The sequence below is a fragment of the Buteo buteo genome, chromosome 3 (genome assembly GCF_964188355.1).
Source record: "Buteo buteo chromosome 3, bButBut1.hap1.1, whole genome shotgun sequence".
In the NCBI taxonomy this organism is placed as follows: domain Eukaryota; kingdom Metazoa; phylum Chordata; class Aves; order Accipitriformes; family Accipitridae; genus Buteo; species Buteo buteo.
In genome coordinates this window covers 46,857,145-46,876,704 of record NC_134173.1, presented here as the reverse complement: position 1 = coordinate 46,876,704, position 19,560 = coordinate 46,857,145, and the positions used below count along the sequence as shown (strand labels likewise).

Here is a 19,560-nt window from a genome sequence, read left to right as displayed (position 1 = left end):
ATTTCACGGTGGCAAGTACCAGTTTCACACGCAGTCGTTCGCCGGACACTACCCTCCCTCCTCCGGTACCGCAGGAGGAAGTTGTAACGAGTGTTTTTAAATCAGTGCCGCAACACTGGTATTCGTACGCAACTTCTTCCCACGTCGCCGGTTTATCTTCACGAGATGAAGAGATAACCCGACGAAAACGCCGCTCGCTACCTCCGAACAGGTAGCGCTGACCAGGCACAACCACAGACAACGGCAGTTCGTGCAAGCGCTCCCGGGCCGCGCAACGGCGGGGCTGACAGCGCTCTGCCGGCAGCGCTCTGCCTGCCCGGACCCCGCGGGAGCGCCAGCCCCGATCGGAGAGCGGACACGGCTCCCGCTCCGGGGACGGCGTGCGAGAGCGGCACGCCGCGCCACAACAAACACAGGAAGCCATTTAAACAACTTGTCACACGTGGGCATAAAAAAAGACAACAAGAAAAAAAACAAGCCCCCGCCCGTGCGGAAGGGGAGGCCGGCCGCTGCCCCGCGCCGCTCCGCCGGAGCCCGCCGGGGACGCCCCCCGCCCCGTCCCGGCCGCCCCCCCTACCTGCTCGGCGCTGACGGGCTCGTTGAGGCGATGCTCGGCGGAGAGGTGGTGCCGCAGGAGCAAGGCCCGCTTGTAGTTGCGGGTGCCCTTGCAGAGCTCGTCGTGCCCCCCGGGCAGGGCCCCGCCGGCCATGATCAGCTCGGGAGGGGCGGCGGCGGCCGCGGCGGCGGTGCACCAGGCGCAGGACATGAGGCCGGTCTCCTGGCAGTAGTAGAGCCATGGGAACTCCTTGAGCCAGGAGCCCTGGAAGGAGATGTGCAGCTTCTGCAGCAGCGACTTGGGCCTGGCTAGCGGGAAATGCTTGATGCTCTCCCCCTCCCCCGCGCCCACGCTGCTGCCCTCCGCCTCGTCCCCTCCGTCGCCCCCAGACCGCCTGCTGCTGCTGCAGCTGCCGCCCTCGGCGCCGCTGCCGTCGCCCAGGCTGCCCCCTTCGCCGTCCTCCTCGTCGTCGCTGCTGTCACTCAGGGAGCCCCCGTCCTGGACCAGCTCCTTCCCCTCCAGCAGGCCCTCCGGCTCCAGGCCCTCCGCGCCCTCCAGCTCCATCTCCTCGTCCGCCCCCCGCCCGTTGAAGTGCTTCCGCGGCCAGGCCGGGGCCTCGCAGCCATTGTTCGCGGCGGAGGGGGCGGCGAGGAGCCCCCCGCCGCCCCGGAAGGCCAGCGTCCGGCGGTTTCTCTCGGCGAACGTGGGGCCGGCGGCGGGGGGCGAGACCGCCTCCTGAGGCAGCAGCAGCTCCTTCTCCTCGGCGCCGGCCTCCAGCTCCTCGGCCTCCAGCCCCTCCAGCTCCACTTCCTCGTCCGCCCCGCGCCCGTTCAGCGGCTCGGGGTCCTGCCGCTCCCAGGCCTCGGCCGCGCCGCCGGCCCCGCCGCCGGCCGTCGCCGCCGCTGCCGCCGCCGTGGCGGTGACCAGGCCGCCGCCCCGGAACGCCAGCGTCCGCCGGTTCATCTCCGCGAACATGGCGCGCGCGCGCGCGCCCCCCGCCCGCCGCCGCCGCCTCCTCCTCCTCGCGCCCCTGGCCCGCCGCTCCCCGCCCGGCCGAGGGCTCTGCCCGCGGGAAGGAGGCGCCGGCCGCCGCGCGGGAAGGGCGGGGGTGGCGGCCGAGAGAAGCGAAGTCCGGCCGCTCCCCCCCCCCCCGGCTCCGGCCTAGATCGCCGCCGCAGGCTCCCCACAATGGATCCCGCTCGGCGGCGCTTCCGTCCCAACAGGCCCCGGATCAGGTCGAATGGCAAATGAACAACGGACTGCTCCCACAATGCACCGGGAGAGCCACCGCAGGGGAGGGGGAGCGCGAGCGGGGGGCGGGCAGGCGGGGGGCCGGCGGGGCGGGCGCGACAGCTGGGGCGCGTCACGCGCCCCTGCGCCTCCCGCCCGCCCCGCCGCGCCGCGCCGCGCGCCCCGCCCCGCCCGCCGCAGGGCGGGGGGGCGCGCGCGACCCCCTCCCTCCCGCGCTCTCTCTCCCCGAGGGGCCGCAGCCCCCCCCCTTCCGCCCCCCTGCCCACGCGCGGGGGTGTGTGTATGTGTGTGTGAGGGGGGTGGGCCCGCGGGTCCCGAGGGGGGGGGCGGCGGTAGCGGCGCGGCCGAGCCTCCCGCCGGCGGGAGGTCTGCGCTGCCCGGCGATCGGCGGGGCGTTGCGCCGGCGGGGCCGGGCGCGGCGGTACCGTTAGGCGCGGCGCGGCGCAGGCGCGGACTGCCGCGCGGCGCGTGCGGCGTGTGCGCTGCCCGCACGTGCCGGCTTGGGCGGGTCCCTCCGCGGGGCGAAGGCTCGAGGCGCGGTGCGGTAACGCCGCGGGGGGGGAGGGCGGGCGGGTGCGGGCGGCGGCTGAGCGTCGGGGTAAGCCGCCGCCGCCGGCGGAGGGGAGGGGGGGGGAGGGTTCGTCGGGCAGCGCACCGCCGCTCGCTGGCGTCTCCCCCACACCCGGCACCCCGGGGGAACGGAAAGAGGAAAAGCGAAAAAACCCGTGCGTCGGGATAAAGAACGGTTTGAAAAGGGAAGAGGTGGGAGAAGAAAGAAGGAGAACGGGAGGAGCGATGGCAAGGCGATCGCTCTCCACCCCCCACGGGTAGACCCGTGCCCAGCCGGTTCCTGAGGAAAAGATGGGTGACTTCTCCGACCCCCCTCCTCTCCACTCTGCTGCCGGGGGCAGGCACGGTCCCTCCCAGCGGTTCGGGTCATCGACCCGGCGGTGTCACCTCCCGGCCTCCTTGGCAGCCCCAGTCTATTCGCTGGGGGGGGCAGAATGAGAAACAAAAGGCCTTGGTGCTGCGCAAACGCTGTCCAGCCATCACAAAGCGAAACCGCCGCCCCGTACGGCCTGCGATGAAGAACGTTAACTCCATCCCAGGCAGACCCAGTACAACAGATGACAAACGATGTCGGAGAGGGAGGGCTGTGGAGTCGTCGCTGTCATGTAATGCAGATATATACATTCAGTAGTAAAAAAAGATCACGCCTCTGCGTCTTGGCCCGGGAGTATGCAGGGGTCTGGGAGAGCTGACTTGGACTTAAACCTTGGAGAAGACTTTGCAAGAATACTGTAAATGCTGTACATACTGCCATAAACCAGAATGCTTTCCTCCTGCCAGAGAGCTACTTGGGAAAAGGAGACCTTTGGTAGAAAATTAATTTTTATTCTGGAAAGATTAAGAAAATCTTTCTAAAATGCTGTGGGGGGGAGAGGAGGGGAGAGTTGGTCATGGAGAAACAGAGAAACTGTGAAAGGCAGTATCAGATTTACAGGAGAGGAGCAGAGATGGTCTAAATTTAGGCAAGGGAGCAGAGGAGTGGTGGGAGATAGAGAATTTTGAGATTTGCTGTGCCTCACTGGGGCACAGGGTGGAGATAGCGATTCAGATCTGGGCCCGTCGAAGCAAAGGGTTCCCGTGATACAGCATCCATAAAATAAAAAACAGACCCGTATTTCATAAAGTTTTAGGCTTTGTGATGTATAGATGTTTTTGCATTCCTGTGGCGCTTGATCCTTGCCCGTCAGCTGACTAGTGCCTCAGCACTTACCGGCATTAGAATTTCTTACCCATTTTATATTGGTTTTAAAGAAATGTTTGGTGTTGTGGATTACTTCTCACTATATGTGATTGCACTGAGTGTATACAGAAAGTTTACATTAAGAATCCCTGCTGGAATTCGCATTTACGGAGCAGACTACTTGTGATCTCGGGGAACAAAAGCTGCACCCAGGACTGCTACGTTTAAAGCCTATCCAGCGGACGTCCAGGAATGAGCTGGGATAAGATACGTAGGAGGAACTACAGGGTCTCTCTTTTGGAGTGCAATAAGTGTTATTTGATTGCAGCAGGTAATCTAGAGTGCTAACAAATCGATACAGAATCATAAAATAATTTAGATTGGAGGAAGCCTCCAGAGTTCACTCAGTTCAAAGCAGGGCCAACCTCGAAGTTACAGCAGGTTGCTCAGAGACAACGTCTCAGGCTCTCCTGGACTGTTTGCTGAGAAGACCTTTGGTAACAGCTCCTCCCAAATCGTCTCATCACACTTCTGCTTTCTCAGCTTGCTACAAGGGATTCCACTGCTGTGCAGTGCAGCGCACGCAAGAAAGGGAGCTTGACTGAATCATTGTGGCTAATTTAATTGGTCTGTAATGGCTCTGTTCCACCTGAATTGAGGTTGTATTGGTCTATTTGATAATTCCATTTTAGTGAGTGTCTTCATGGACGCAGGTCGTCCCAGGTGATCTTAACTTTTACATAACACTTTTTTGTCACCTAGTAATTTGCAAAAATTTTCAAACCACTTGATCTTCACTGCAGAAATTCTAGTTTTCAGACTGCTTTGTTGCAAATGACGTTTTATGTTATATTCATGATGGGACTAAGTACTTCAAAAAGCTTCCTGAGATGCTGCAGCAAAAATGCATTTATTTTGTAGAAACAATAATTTGCTGTTTCTTTATCAACTGGTTTTCAGTTCCTCTGTCAAACCCACATGCTACTAAGGTTCGTAATTAAAAAATAATCATTGATGTACACCTGATGGTATTTTTTTAACATACCTTTCTCACCCATAGTCTCTTGAGAGTCAGTAGTGTTTACTGCTGAAGTTCATACCTTTGAACAACAGCTAGAATCTCTTTCCTTTTCCATTCTTTGATGGGACAGTATAGGAAAGAAATCTTTAGTGGTTAACTGTCCTAGTCCTGTAGATAGCAAATGCTGTTTTATTCAGTCTGAAATCTAATTCTCCAGATACAACATGCAGCTTCCTTACGTCTCTGATAGTCCTTTGGTTCTTTCTGCTTCTTTCTCCTGTGTTACAGAAAGACATAAAAATCTCCCACTCTTCATTGGGAAAGAATCATAAACTAACTGGGCTTCCTGCAAATGAAAAGCTAGTGCCTCACACGAGAGAGCAGAATTAGTAATCAATACATCATGATATGTATGCTGCTGCAGTGTGGCATTTTGCTCTAAATTGAGAATAATCCGAATCTAAACCATGCAGTTGCCAGTCACTGGTAGTACTTTGTGCAGGGGACACATCCTAGGAAGGCATCACTTGTCACTTTTTTTTGTTTTCCAGGATCTAAAGGTCTGATATTTAAAAATAACTAAATGGGCAGAATGCTGTGAAGGGGGGTGGACGTTGCATAAACTCCTGTTTATCACTCCAGCTGTATATGTATCTGGGGAGAATGGTTTATAAAAATCTTTTGTGACTGAATATTATCACTAATCAATTCCATATTTAATACTACTTAAAGCCCTTTCTACCAAAACATTTAAACATGTGTTGGTATATTCTGCTGAATTAGGGTTTCAATGAACAAACTGCAAGCTCCTACACAAAGAACAGGATCTTTTGCTTTTAGATGATAAAACCCCTTGTGCAAGACTGCAAAGATTAAATTCTCATACTTGTATGATGCCTGATGTAGAGTACCCTGTTGATTAAGGACAGTGTGTTATGATAGGGGTAGCGAGCTCGTTACACACATCCAGTGTCACCTTTTGTTGCAGCTAAGGAAAGTCGATCAAACTCTTACAGAAATGAGTGAGAGATCATGCCATGAGAGACATCGTGCAATTCCAGTGTGTACCAATCATAGCATTTTCAGCAAAATACTACTGATACTAAGAGCACATTATATCTGGAAAGTTTTGTGTCCCAAAATTCCTCCTGTGACCTAAGAAACACTTTCACAATGAGGCTGACTCTTCCAAGATGATAGCTTCTGAAACCAATGGGTTGTTGTCCTATCCCTAGAGCACATCTCTGCAATGGACGTTCATACAGTAAGGAAGAGTCAAGATTTTTTTTTGCAAAGAGAGTTCAAGTTTCAATAATGTGGTTTTTATGTTATTGGAAATCTATATTCCTGGGCATATGAAAGTTTCAGTTCAAATACTCCTGCATATTGAGGGATTTTGGAAGCTAGAAGTTCACTGATAGGAGAGGAGGCTCTTTTGTCTCTCAAGCAAAAGCATTACTCTGCAGAACAGGCTGATCTGCTGTGGGGATCACACAGGAAAGTGAGTGTGTCGGAATTGGAGCCTTATTACTGGGACAGGAACAAGCGCACATTTGTCCTGATAAAGCCATGAGTGGAAAAACAGATCATAGCAGAAAATGAATAGTATAAACTGTCACTTTGTAGTATGAACTGTGCTGCTCCATGGAACAAGTACCAAGAAGAAAATGCAATGATCGAAGCTCATGAGGAAGGACTCGGAAACCTCAGTGCCATCCCTAGTCTGAGGTTATGCTTATGCTGTGTGCTCAGGTGCCACTGAAGTAGACGTACCCAAGTAGATTTTGGTGGCACAGGTTCAGCTGCCTAGGGAGCCCTGAGTGCCTTGGGAAGGCTTGTGTGCTGAGATTTCATTGCTGCCCAGCCTGGCACAGGCACATCTGTTCATGTTGCAATCCTTGCTTCCAGATTACAATTAGAGAAGACTTTTGAAAGTGTAATTCCCAATAATAGAAACTCACACATTTGCAAAGTGTCAGGAGAATGTTTGCACTACAATCCGTAGCTGTTTCTGTAGCAAACTGAATTCAAATTGAGTTTGTGCAGTTATTCCTCTTGGAATACTTTGTAAGTGATACATGGAAAGGTAAATCACAACCTTTCTCAGGACAACTACTTAATTTTGCACAACCACACCTTGTGACCTTAGACAGGTTAGGAAGGTACCATGAATTAAAACTTACCATCCACTGTCTGATAACTGTTTCCTTGCACATTCTTAGCACACAGTCAGTATGAGATAATGTGCCTTAACCTAGCCCACGGCGGAAGAATTTTCAGTGTAATTGTATTAAACTTTGTATTTGCTGCAGAATAAAATACACATGTGGATGGGTGTTGTCCATGTAAGATGCTATAGCTTGTGCGTGCTTGTAAAGCTACGGCCAGACAGTGTGTTCCAGATCTAACTGTGCCATTTGAAGATTTTGCCAGTTTGCACCTACACGCTACCCCTTCAATGCTGTAGTTAACTACTGCCATAGCTCTGCTGGTAAAAGGGTTTGTTTAAGAGCGCTTTCATTTGCTTCAGGCAAAGCGAGCAGGTTGGTTTAAACCCTCTTCGTCGACTAATCCATCTGACTTGTTGGAAGCACACAAGGGAGCGCTTGCTTAGTTCCTTCTGCCAACAGAGCTGCGGGGGTGGAAGCTCTCAGCAGAGGAGTGGTAAGAAACAACTGAAAGAATGATAATGTCACCAACTGGCACACCTGTCTGCGAGCTGAGTGCCAGCGCATGACTTAGTCCTGCACGCGCTGTGGGTATTACAGCTCTTCCAAACATGTCTGTGCCTTTTCTGTTACACATTCCTGGCTTAATTCTCTTTTATACCAAGTACTTTTATATCGCTCTGGCAATACAAAACAATTTGGAAGCATCCAGAGGTGTTAAAGCCTTCGTATTTGGCAAAACGGTGTGAAAATGTTTAACAGGTGAATATCAATGACTAGTCGTGCAGAATTAAATCTCCAGTTTTCTTGTCCAGAACCTGAGCTATTCCTTTAAAGGGTGCCAGATGCACGGGGAGCCCTGGATGTGGGGTGGCACTGCTGCCCCTCAGCAGAGGGACGGTCCGACTCGGGGCTGTGTTGCACTGGTTTTTACACTGCTGCGGGAAGCTCACATCGCCGAGTGGGGTCCAGCCTTCATTCCCAGTTTGCACATTTTCTCATGGTCGCCATGTGCCTGGCTCCCGTTACTCTTAAACCTAGAGGGGTCCGGTTGCACACAGGCCTCTGAGAAGAGTTTTGTCTGCCTGGATGTGACAGATGTCCTTGTCACCCTCTCTGCAGGTGTGTCCTTCCTGTTGTAGAGCCTTCTCCCTCCTCTGGCTGCACCATCGCCTTGCTGGAAAGGCCCATGGGATGTGTAGTGGCTTCCCTCCTTTCACGGATCGCCCCGGCTGTCTTTGGCAAACTGTTGCTGTGTGGCAGATTCATTGCAGAGTATCTTCCGCTTTCTGTTTTCTTCTCCTTTTCAGTATTTTCCTTATCTCTTTAGCTTGTATTTTCTTGTATTATCAGGTTCGGGCTTCTAGACAACCTTACCAAGAGATTGTGCTTTATCCACTGCTGTTGTTGCTATTATGACTACTAACTATATTGCTTCTTTTGGAAAGTTCTGCTTAGTCTGATCTTCTTAATCTAGCTTTGCATGGTTGTTTTTTGTTGTTTCTTTTTTTTCCCTTTTTTTATTCTACACATGGACAGCACTGCTATTTGTTTTAGTCAGTCACCTGCAGCCTAAATGAAAAATATTTTATTTTTCCAGCAAAGTACTTGAGCATGTGATTACCTCTAGATAAGTGTGTTTTCATGTGCTTGCATGAAGAAAGGACATAGGATTTTGCTAAAGAGATTTTTTTTCTGAAGTAGGACTGGAAGAGCTGATCTGAAGCATGCTACAGGAGGTGGAAATCTGCTCACTCCTTGGGGCCAAGTGCTCAGGCAATGGAGGGAATTTTTTCCGTATCCCTATGGCTACAGAAATGGTCAGTTTAGCCTTACAAATACAAGGCATTTCCTCTTAGTTCCAGCCTTCTTTTAAAGTAACATAGCCTGTTTCTACCTAAGATTTGTTAGTCTTTCTTATTCATGTCTTTCTGATCCTTTTGTCTGACTTTGGCTTACACGTCTATTCTGAATGGAGGTCAGCTCTGAAAGCCTCTCGATATCAATTTCTACCTAACAAAATAGTTGCATGAAATACCAAATTCTTGGTATTTCATGTCGTTCGTTGCTTTGATGGTCCTCCATAGTAGTCCTATATTTTTCAGTCTGCAGCTAGGACAAGTGTGCCTTATCAGGGAATGAACAACCTGTGAAAGATACACTCTGATCAGGAAGGGAATGAAGCTCTTCTTCTGGGTATTTAAACAACTGCACTTTCCCTGTGACTGATCAGTGCCTCCTTCTAACGATCTGACTGCTGAGTTCAGGTAATCCAATTTAGCTTTCTCTTTTTAGCCTACTTTCCATCTCTTGTTTTTCTAGATGATCTTATAAATTTTTCTTACTTCTAAGTCTGCCAGTGGGCCAGTGGTATTCTCTTTGTCTTAAGTTACCAAAGTTCATAGAAAGCATCTATCTACATTAAACCTTCCTCATATTAATTACCAAGCAGTTATTACAGATATCATGGGCTGCAGAATCTCAACTGAGTGGAGTTAGACTACGCAGTGGTGAACAGGACTGAAACTTGAAAGTTTTGCTTATTAAAATGTCCTCCTTGTAGGACAACGTTTGTGAATCCCTGTCTTGGGAGGAGATAAGGAAACAATACAGACTGATTTATTGTGGCACACTTTGCTAATCCTGCAATTCTATATATTGTAAATATATTTGCTGGAGGGAATTCAAGTGATACCTAAAAACATTTTTACAGGATATCTTTAATCACTCAGAAAATCAAAATTAAACCAAAATTCCTTAAATTGAGTGAAATCTGCTGGCAAAGATGCTAATGCCAGGTCAGTAAGGAATAGGGTTAGCGCTCACAAACGTTATTACTGATGTACTCCTTACAGGATGTTGCAGTTTATGCTGTTGCCAATGCCAGACATGGTCATGCAAATCTTCTCTTCTGGGAGTCTTTGGCAGGCAATGCACAGGCATGGCTGCAGTGCAGCTGCAGTGTAGCTCAGGCAGGGACCAAGGGGAAGAGACTCAGCTTCAAAGCAGGTCCCAAGGGAAGGAGGGGCAGCCCTGGCTGAAGCCTCCCTTCGTTGCTTTTGGGAAGAGCTGTCCCCAAGGTCACCAGCTGCACTATCTCTGAGTTGGCCTGGAGCCCAGACAGCCAAACCCCCCGGGAGGATGGGAGTGGGCTCAGGGCCTTGGCACTCCATTTTGTCCTTACTGAAGTCCCCTGCCCACTTCACCAGCTATTCCCTGACCTAATGCTCCCTTTTTTCTTTTCCCAAAGCAGGCTAGTGCAAGCAAGAGAAGGCATCCACAGCAATGCTGACTGCCTTTGCACTGCCCTCGTGCCATCCGTCTCCCTAATGCACATTTCCCCAAACCATCAAAGCCCTCAGCCGTGCCAACATGCTCCTCATCCACACAGAGTGCTGCATGGATTCCCGCATTCAGTTTCAATGGCCTTATGCCTATTGCATTCCGCTGTCCAAATTATTATAATAGTAGTAATACCCATGATCATCTTGGATACCCTGTTTAGGGCCTGGGAAAGTGTTAACTAAACATTGGTGGCTGTTGCCTTCGCTATGGCATGGACCTGGAGCATGTCCCAGAAGCATCAGGACCTCTGGTGCCTGTCTGAAGTATTCTTGCTCAACGTCCTTTATTTTCCTCCTCTTCCTCCTCTTTGTGGTATGGACAGGCTGTTGTCCTAATCTACTGAATCTTAACAGCCTTATGTTGCTGTGGGGAACATTGTTGTTGCCAAATGGGTGTTTCAGAAAGGCATGTCTATTTTCACTAGGAAAAAACCCCACGTTTTTATAGCATTGTTAAAATGTGAACTCTTAATGCTTTGTGAAATCCTGATTTAGTCAGGAAAACTTCAGGCTTACCTCAGTGTAACTACTCAGGCTTTTCTGGAAGTTGTAAGTAAACTGGAAAACATTTAACTGTTTTTGTGTGTGAGAGGATGGATGAAGGTATAGTACTATTGACATTAAATCAAAGTGGCTACTTGACTTTCTGTCAGTGTGTTCTGTAAGCGCTCCTAGAAATCAGGCATACATCATAATTGAGTTAATTATGTTAAAGTAGCGTAAACAAAAAAAAGCCCTGCAGACACAACTATGCACATGGATTTTAAAAATTACAGTTGGCACCTTTGTAATACTTTGATTTAATCTAGGGAGGCTACATTTGCAAAACCAGGTGCTAATGCTAAAGCACTTAGCGCCGGTCACCCAACTATATCAATGGATTCATTTCAGCAGTTCGATTGAGTTTTCAAGGACACAACATAATGGTATCAGCTCTTGGGTCAGGAATCTCAGCAAGACAGAAGAGGTGCTCACAGAAATTTTTTTGAAGAATTTACGTGTCCACTATAGTTTCCTTTGTGCAAATGCACAAACCCACAGTCCGTTCAGTCCACAGTTTGGGAGCAATTCTGGGTTTCTTGCTGATATCCAAATAGGAGCTCATAAAGCCAGCAATGTTTAATCATCTCTGGCTGGGAGACTTCTGCATCAGCAGATCTGTCATGCCCTATTCTCATATTCCTTCCACCTCTTGGTTAGACAGCAGCTACACTCTATTTCTGCAGGAGAATCTTGGCACCAGGGAAATCCATGCGGTCTGGGAAGGTTGTAACAACTCTCCACAACAGCAGTGGTTCTTTTAAGTATGCTTGACAGATATTTTCAGGGTTTTTTTTGCATTGACTTATGAATACTGATTGAAACTCAGAATCTCAGTCTGTGTCATTAGGGTGCACCATCATCAGGGAACTGCTATCTAGAACAGTGGTCTCCAAAATTTTTGATAGTGTACCCCTATCACTAAAAAAATTTTGAGCACGCACACCCAATATATATATATTTTTAATTTACAAATTATATACATGTACTGCTGTCCTAATATATTATGTACCTTATAAAACATACACAAAATAGAAATTAAAAAAGGATAAGATAAAGATAAAATAAACACTTTTTACATTTTATTTATTTATTGTTAATGATACAAAATGCGTTTTCTTGCTGCACCCCAATGGATTGTCTTGCAATTCCCTTGGGTGTGCACACCTCACTTTCAAAACCAGTGATCTAGAAGATGGGCTAAAGCTCAAGGCAAAAAAACAAGACAAAAATCAAGAAAAAAAAATTTACTCTTTGGCCTTAATGTACTCTGTGCAGGAGGTTAAAGACTTTCAAAGTCTGGTCTAAGACTATGGAATGAATTCCCTCAGGAGCTAAGACTATCACAAACTTCATCATCCAAATGTAAACAAGATTTCTTTAACCTGCCTTTATGACATAAATACATTGCAACATATACATTAAAGAAAAGCACCCAAATTATCAAAGCAAATCATTCTACAAACCTCTCCCCCGGGGCAGAGGAAGGGAGAACAAACGACCTGTTGCTTAATGCACTACTGAAAAGCAATTGGGTATTGCTGCAATGGGGTGAGAACGTGAATAGACTAGCGTGTGATAGAAAACTGTATTTGTTACTGTTTCTACTCAATTAAAATCTGCACCAGTGTGAATTAAATGTTCATTTCAGGTCAACAGACATTATATATTCATTTTTTAATTGGATACTACTTGTTTAGGATTCTTCTATTTTTTTCTTCCTTCCACAGTGGCATCCTGACTGTGGAACCGTGAGTAAATTACTTTAAATCATTGACTCCAGCTGCGTCTGGCTGTAAAATAAGCTAATTTCTTGAGCTCACTTCAAGAGGCTTTCTTGGGTCATATTTCAGTAAAGCTGGATTGCTTTGTTGGCACAACTCTAAATACAGATCAACCTTTGAATTACTTTCTTCCAAAATTGGTTCAAAGAAGTATTCTGCGATAGAAATACAGTTAATACACAGGACAGTGAATCCCAACCTACCTGGACGTACACTACTGTTTCACCTGAAGGGTGAAGTTTATTTCATCCTTGGTGTCTGGCTAACTCTCCTACTCATTACATCAGTTGGGACGAACCTGGAGTCAAGACTTTCTCTGCCTCTGTGTCCTTTGCACAAGGGAAAGTACTAGAAAAGACAGGCCGCACACTCCCACCTCATTTACAGGAAGTTATTCGCCCAGGATCTAGTTTCCAGATGCGTGTAGGAATGGGAAGAGACTAACCTCATACTTCATTCACCACTTTCCTGATTATGACAAGAAAGCAGTCTAGGTTTTAGAAGTGATTAGGGCTGGCTAGAAACTTGTGTTTTACATTGGAAAATGTACTTTCTGAAAAAAATCGGAATTCTTATAGGCAATTTTTTATGTTGTCACGATATCTCTGTTTGGCTGATTTCCTGAGAAATCACATCTCTCTCTCTAGCACAGTGCTTTCCCTCTGACTGCCCTGACTGATATGTTATGGAAGATGTAGTCTGACCAGCTTACTGTGCCTGTGGGAAAGAATGGGACATCTTTACTTGAAAGAACAAGCTCTTTCAAGCTATGGAGCTATACCACAATGGGAAATTAAAGTTTAACATTGAGATGACTCGAAGCAAAGATTTTTAGCCTTGTTTCAACATGATTCTCTACCATGATGTATCCTAATCAAAAGCTTTGGAATTTGTATTCTGTGCTTCTCTAGTATGTACCCTGAAATAGTACCTTTGAACAGTCAAATGCAGCTATTGATATCTTTGAGTGTGGGAGAGTAACCATTGGTGAAAAATACAAACAACTTGGTTGACTAATATAACAATAAATAAAACTGCAGCAGAATTTGCATCTATTAATAGATTCAGAGGATCACAGAACGGTTTGGGTTTGAAGGGACCTTCAAAGATCATCTAGTTCCAACCCCCCCACCATGGGCAGGGACACCTTCCACTAGACCAGGTTGCTCAAAGCCCCATCCAACCTGGCCTTGAACACTTCCAGGGATGGGCCAGCCACAACCTCTCTGGGCAACCTGTTCCAGTGCCTCACCACCCTCACAGTAAAAAATTGTTTCCTTATATCCAATCCTAATCTACACTCTTTCAGTTTAAAAATGTTGCCCCTTGTCCTGTCACTAACAGGCCCTGGTAAAAAGTCTCTCACCACCTTCTTTATTAGGCCCCCTTTAGGTACTGGGAGGCTGCTCTAAGGTCTCCCTGGAGCCTTCTCTTCTCCAGGCTGAACAACCCCAACTCTCTCAGCCTGTCTTCATAGGGGAGGTGCTCCAGCCCCCGATCATCTTCATGGCCCTCCTCTGGACTCGCTTTAACAAGTTCATGTCTTGCCTATTGCTGAAGTCGGATTCTTGGTGATGACTAAGTGCTGGTTTCATGTAGGAAATGTTGAAATGTCAGCTTTCTTTGGGATCATAAAACAGGATGAAAACGGATACTGACACTTCCTACTTTCCCGAGGGAAGGGGATTCTGAATTTAGCTTGATGTAAAACAAGATCTTCCTTGACAGGTTTTGCATAAACCTATCATTTGACTTTTCTCAGCTATTAAATGCTTCTTCTGAAGCTGATCTGAGTATGAAGCAGGGCATTTTAGTAACATTTCCATAACATTTTGTGTAATAGCTCAGTAAGTATACTGGCAACTTGCCTCTTGTCCAGTCTTTCATGAATAATGCATGTTTGTATTGAAGCCAATATTTTAAATCTACAACAGCCATAAAAATCACAAAAAAAAGTTCATGTAGGAAAAACAAAAATGCAGGATTAATTCTGTTAGTATGAACTATTTGAATCTTGAATATATTAAACCTTATTTCTGAACAACTGTTAACTTTGAAAGTAAAAGGTTAAAGTAAAAAGTAAGATATGGTGTGATGGCAAGTAGACTGAAAGATTTGTGACTAGAAGTATGACTTTCTAGTATTTCTAGAAGTGTGTCTAAAGAAATTAGTGAATATTATTGAGAGTTACCATATTGCTCAAATGGCTGTTACAGAAATATGTCTTTTTTTCTGAAATTTTTGGCCAAAACATCACCACTAGCCTTCTTCAGTTATATTTCTAAATTAACAAATGCACTTGATGAATTTTTCTACTCTTTCAAGTGAATTAATTCATTCAAGCTTCTGCAGTGTTTTCAGGACAGAACTACCTACTGTGAACTACAGTAATCCATGACTGCTCCTGAAAATCTAATCAAAATTATATTTGGCATAACTAATCTGTAAATGACACTCAATAGTAGTAGGATTTTACAGAGTGCAAATTTTACTTCAGACTTCTTGAAAAGAATCATTGCTGAATGTTCCTGCAAATCTAGTATAATTTTGGTTTTACCCTCATCTTAAAAAAAAATCATGTTGTCAAGTTGTATAGGAAATTAAAAACATACAAAGTTTCCTACTCTTGCTCCCTCACCTACCAGCAAAGGTGGTTTCACACTTATTACCAGAAGGCTTTTGGCCAACGTCTGCAACCCAACAAACACAGATGCAGACTCAGTCCTTTGAACGGTGGCTAAATGCAGCTGCTGTCGGAGCTGGAAGCACAGGCACAAGAACATTCTAGTATTACATGGCCTGGAGTGCATGTTAAACCAGGTAGTGCTGCTAATGGGGAGAAGAGGACTACTGACCCTTTAGCTACTCCCTGCTCCCCTTCCCTTCCAAATACATATATCCCTGGATGTTGTTGTTGTTGAAGATGATGTTGATACTAAATAATGTTATTAATATGGACCTACCATCATGTTCAGGAGAAATAAAATTGCAAATTTGGGTGTCCTGTTCCAATGATACATTCAACGGCATGAAGTATAGGCAGATGTTCATGTTACTGCAAACAAGCTAAGATACAAACGGGGGATGCCTCAGCTGCACTTTGATCCCTGTGTGGGTGTTCTTACCCTGTGGTGAATGTGAAGCACCTTCATCACTTAGTGTGTGGACTCACAAAGTTACTGTGATGTTCTTACTCAATGTCCCAGTCTGTAATCATAGGATAAAGCACACATGGTGCTGTTTACATCGAGTTTTCAAGTCTGTGTCTTTAAAAAGTGACCATGATGTTCCACCATAGTATCCGCAGCTGACTTGCCAACACGGGCTGGCTAGCCACTGAGCTGTGGCCCTTTAGGTTAGCAAGCTGCATCTGAGTTGGGAGGGTGTTCCTCATAGCCTCCTCCAATGTTGGATGATTGGGTTACATGGTTCACCAGTAGGTTCTGGAGATGCTGTTAACTCTTTCAAAGTTTCAGGACAGTGGAGCTGCTCTTCTCTGAGGTTATGACCCTGCACAAAAGTTGGGAATTAGTGTGGACAAAAATCTCACAACCTGCATCAGATGTCTTCAGTCTGTCACACCACCAGCAAACCCACGTGACTGCATCATCAAAACTTGCCTTCAGAGATCACGTATCATTGCTGGCATGTCCTCTTCATGTCCTGTATGTCTGGTCTAAATCCTTGCAAGTTACCAGGGTAGCTAAATGCAGGAATAGATCAGCTTCCTTTCTGGATCCATGTGGGGCAGCAGGGAGAAGAGAGAGGTGTGGTGAGTCTGCAGAGCATGTCAGCAAACACTGGTGGACTAGGAGCCTTCTGCCCTGGCATCAGCAAGGGTAGACAAGGTCTCTCACAACGCCTAATATGCACTAGCTTAGTGCGAGTGAGCATGGATGTTTTCTCCAGAAGTCCCAGTAGATACGGTGACTTGCAGCAGACAGTAGCTGTTGTACAGTTCAGTTAGGGTAGATGCTTGTTAGCCTAACCTGGTAAACTCTGCGAAGAGGAGGTTTCCACAGTCACATCTTCTTTAGAGAAGTATGGAAAGGAGTAATTTTGTGTAGGAAGGAGGCAGGAGCTCAGCTTTCTTTTTTTCACTGTGGGCTTTTGCAAAATGTCTTCAGCAAAGTTGGCAAATTATGTTTTATCTGTGGCATTCAGCTTCTGGTCTTCACTGGGGATGTGTGGCCTGCAGAGTCACAAACAAAATACCACATCTCTTCAAGAAGAGTTTTGGCCACTGACTCAGACCACGTTTGGTTCAGCTCCTTTTAGGTGATACCACAGACTGGAAAAACTTCCATATGAGATTCTCCATCAACCCCATTGTCCTAGCATTTCCTGCAAATAACATGGTGACCTCAGATAGGAAGCATTTCCCCTGAGCTGGTTGTGGACTTTGTGTGTCTCACCACTGTAATTCTTTGTCTTCAGTCTTCTTGTTTCACATTCTGGCATCTGTGACACTCCTGCATTGACTGGTTTCTGCTTTTCATCTTGCTCACACTTTCAGCTGTTGAATGGAGCTGGAGAAAGTCCAGGCTTCTCTCGAGTGCTTAATTCTTCAAATCAAATCTGTCTTAGCAGGTTTGATTTTGGCTTTTATTTTTGGCTAATGAAGGTAGTGATACCAGCATTGATAACGGTGATACTTTTTATCTTCACAATTTTTTTTTCTACCTTTCTTCCACGCTTTTCCAAGGTCTTTCTTTTGTTTTAAGTCTCCTGTCGTGCAGATAGATTTTAGAATCATAGAATCATAGAATCATTTAGGTTGGAAAAGACCTTCAAGATCATCAAATCCAACCATCATCCATGCCCACTAAACCAGGTTCTGGAGTACCTTGTCTACACACTTTTTGAATACCTCCAGGGATGGTGATTCAACCACTTCCCTGGGCAGCCTGTTCCAAAGCTTGACAACCAAAGCAGGACCTGCCTTTCGTAAACTCACGCTGACTGATCTCTGTCAGTCTCAGAGATCCCCTGCTTGTCCTGGACTTGCCATGTGAGTGCTCTCAAGGATAGATATTCTCCTTGGGTTTCTTTTTACTGTTAACATATTTGTAAAAACATTTTTTGTTGTCTCTTATGACAGTGGCCAGATTGAGTTCTAGCTGAGATTTTGCCTTTCTAATTTCCTCTCTGCATGACCTAGCAAGATCCCTGTACTCATCCCAAGTTGCCTGCCCTTTCTTCCAGATATGATAAGCTCTCCTGTTTTTTCTTGACTCCTAGCAAAAGCTCCCCATTCAGCCAGGCTGGTCATTTTCCTTGGCGGTTCAACTTGCGGCACATGGGAATAGCCTGGTCCTGAGCCATTAAGATTTCCTTCTTAAAGAATGTCCATCCCTCCTAGACCCCTTTGCCCTTCAGGACCGTCTCCCAAGGGACTCTCTCAACCAGTGCCTCAAAGAGGCCAAAGTGAGCCCTCCGGAAGTCCATAGCGGTGGTTTTGCTGACCACCTTCCTTGCCTCACTGAGAATTGAGAATTGTATCATTTCATGGTCGCTAAACCCAAGACGGCCTCCGACCATCACACCTCCCACCAGTCCTTCCCTGTTCGTAAACAACAGATCTAGCAAGGCTCCTCCCCTGGTTGGCTCCCCCACCAGCTGTGTCAAGAAGTTATCTTCCACACACTCCAGGAACTTCCTAGACTGTTTACTCACTGCTGTGTTGTATTTCCAGCAGACGTCTGGAAAGTTAAAGTCCCCCACAAGAACAAGGGCACACGATTCTGAGACTACTGCCAGCCGCTTCTAGAATGATTCATCCATTTTTTTACTGAGAGGGTTGTCAAACATTGGAATGGGCTGCCCAGGGAAGTGGTTGAGTCACCATCCCTGGAGATATTCAAAAAGAGAGTGGACAGGGCACTTCAGGACCTGGTTTAGTGGGCATGGTTAATGGTTGGACTCGATGATCTTGAAGGTCTTTTCCAACCTAAATGATTCTATGATTCTATCTCTTCAACCTGGTCGGGTGGTCTATAACAGACTCCCAGCACAACATCTGCCTTATTGTCTTTCCCTCTCATCCTCACCCATAAGCACTCCACCTTGTCATCACTATCATGTAGCTCTGTACAGTCAAAACACTCCCTAACATAGAGAGCCACCCCACCACCTCTCCTTCCTTGCCTATCCCTTCTGAAGAGCTTATAGCCATCCATTGCAGCACTCCAGTCATGGGAGTCGTCCCACCATGTTACTGTGATAGCGACCAAGTCATAGCTATCCTGCTGCACAATGGCTTCCAGCTCCTCCTGCTAATTGCCCATGCTGCATGCATTGGCATAGATACACTTGAGCTGGGCTATCAAATCCACCCCTAACATTGGCACGCTGCCCCCAGGCTCAACTCTGGTGCACCTCATTTTATCCCTTACCCCCTTCAAACCTAGTTTAAAGCCCTCTCTATGAGCCCCGCCATCTCACGAGTGAGGATTCTTTTACCCCTTTGAGATAGCTGGACTCCATCTGTTGCTAGCAAGCCCAGTGCCGTGTAAACCTCCCTGTGATCAAAACCCCCAAAATTCCACCGATGGCACCAGCCTCTGAGCCACGTATTAACCAGGTGTGTTTTCCTGTTCCTTTCAGTATATTTCCCTGCCACTGAAGGGATTGAGGAAAACACTACCTATGCTTCCGATCCTTCCACTAATCGCCCCAGTGCCCTGAAGTACCTTTTGATTGCCTTTGGATTTCTCTCCCCAATCTCATCACTGCCAGCCTGCACAACCAGCAATGGGTAATAATCAGAGGTCCAAACCAGACCAGGGAGTTCCCTGGTAATGTCTTTTACCCAGGCCCCAGGGAGGCAGCAGACTTCCCTGTGGGATGGGTCAGGTCTGCATATTGGGCCCTCTGTCCCCCTCAGAAGGGAGTCGCCTACGACAATTACTCTCCTTTTTCTTTTTTCAGAGGATGTGAGAATGCGCGGGGCTGACTGACTCAGCCTAGGCACCTCCCTAGATAGAGCTTCATCTACACCCTGATCTTCATTGACCTGGTCCTCAAGTTCCAGAGCCCCATACCTGTTGTGTAGGGGCAACTGGGAAGGTGAGGGAGGCTGGGAGGGGATTTTCCTGCCTCCCTGAGCAGGGACTTGTATCCATTCCCCTCCATCTCTTAGGTCGC

The 19,560-nt window shown here is 47.2% G+C and overlaps 1 protein-coding gene across 1 annotated transcript in view; it reads right to left on the bottom strand.

Moving 5' to 3' along the window:
- The window catches only part of ZBTB10 (zinc finger and BTB domain containing 10), a 30,758-nt gene extending 28,988 nt beyond the window's left edge, over nucleotides 1–1,770 (bottom strand). The window contains exon 1 of the mRNA XM_075023489.1: nucleotides 578–1,770. Coding sequence (XP_074879590.1) covers nucleotides 578–1,531 — 954 coding nt within the window. The 5' untranslated portion in view covers nucleotides 1,532–1,770. The remainder of the gene's footprint in view (nucleotides 1–577) is intronic.
- Between the last annotated feature and the right edge of the window lie 17,790 nt (nucleotides 1,771–19,560).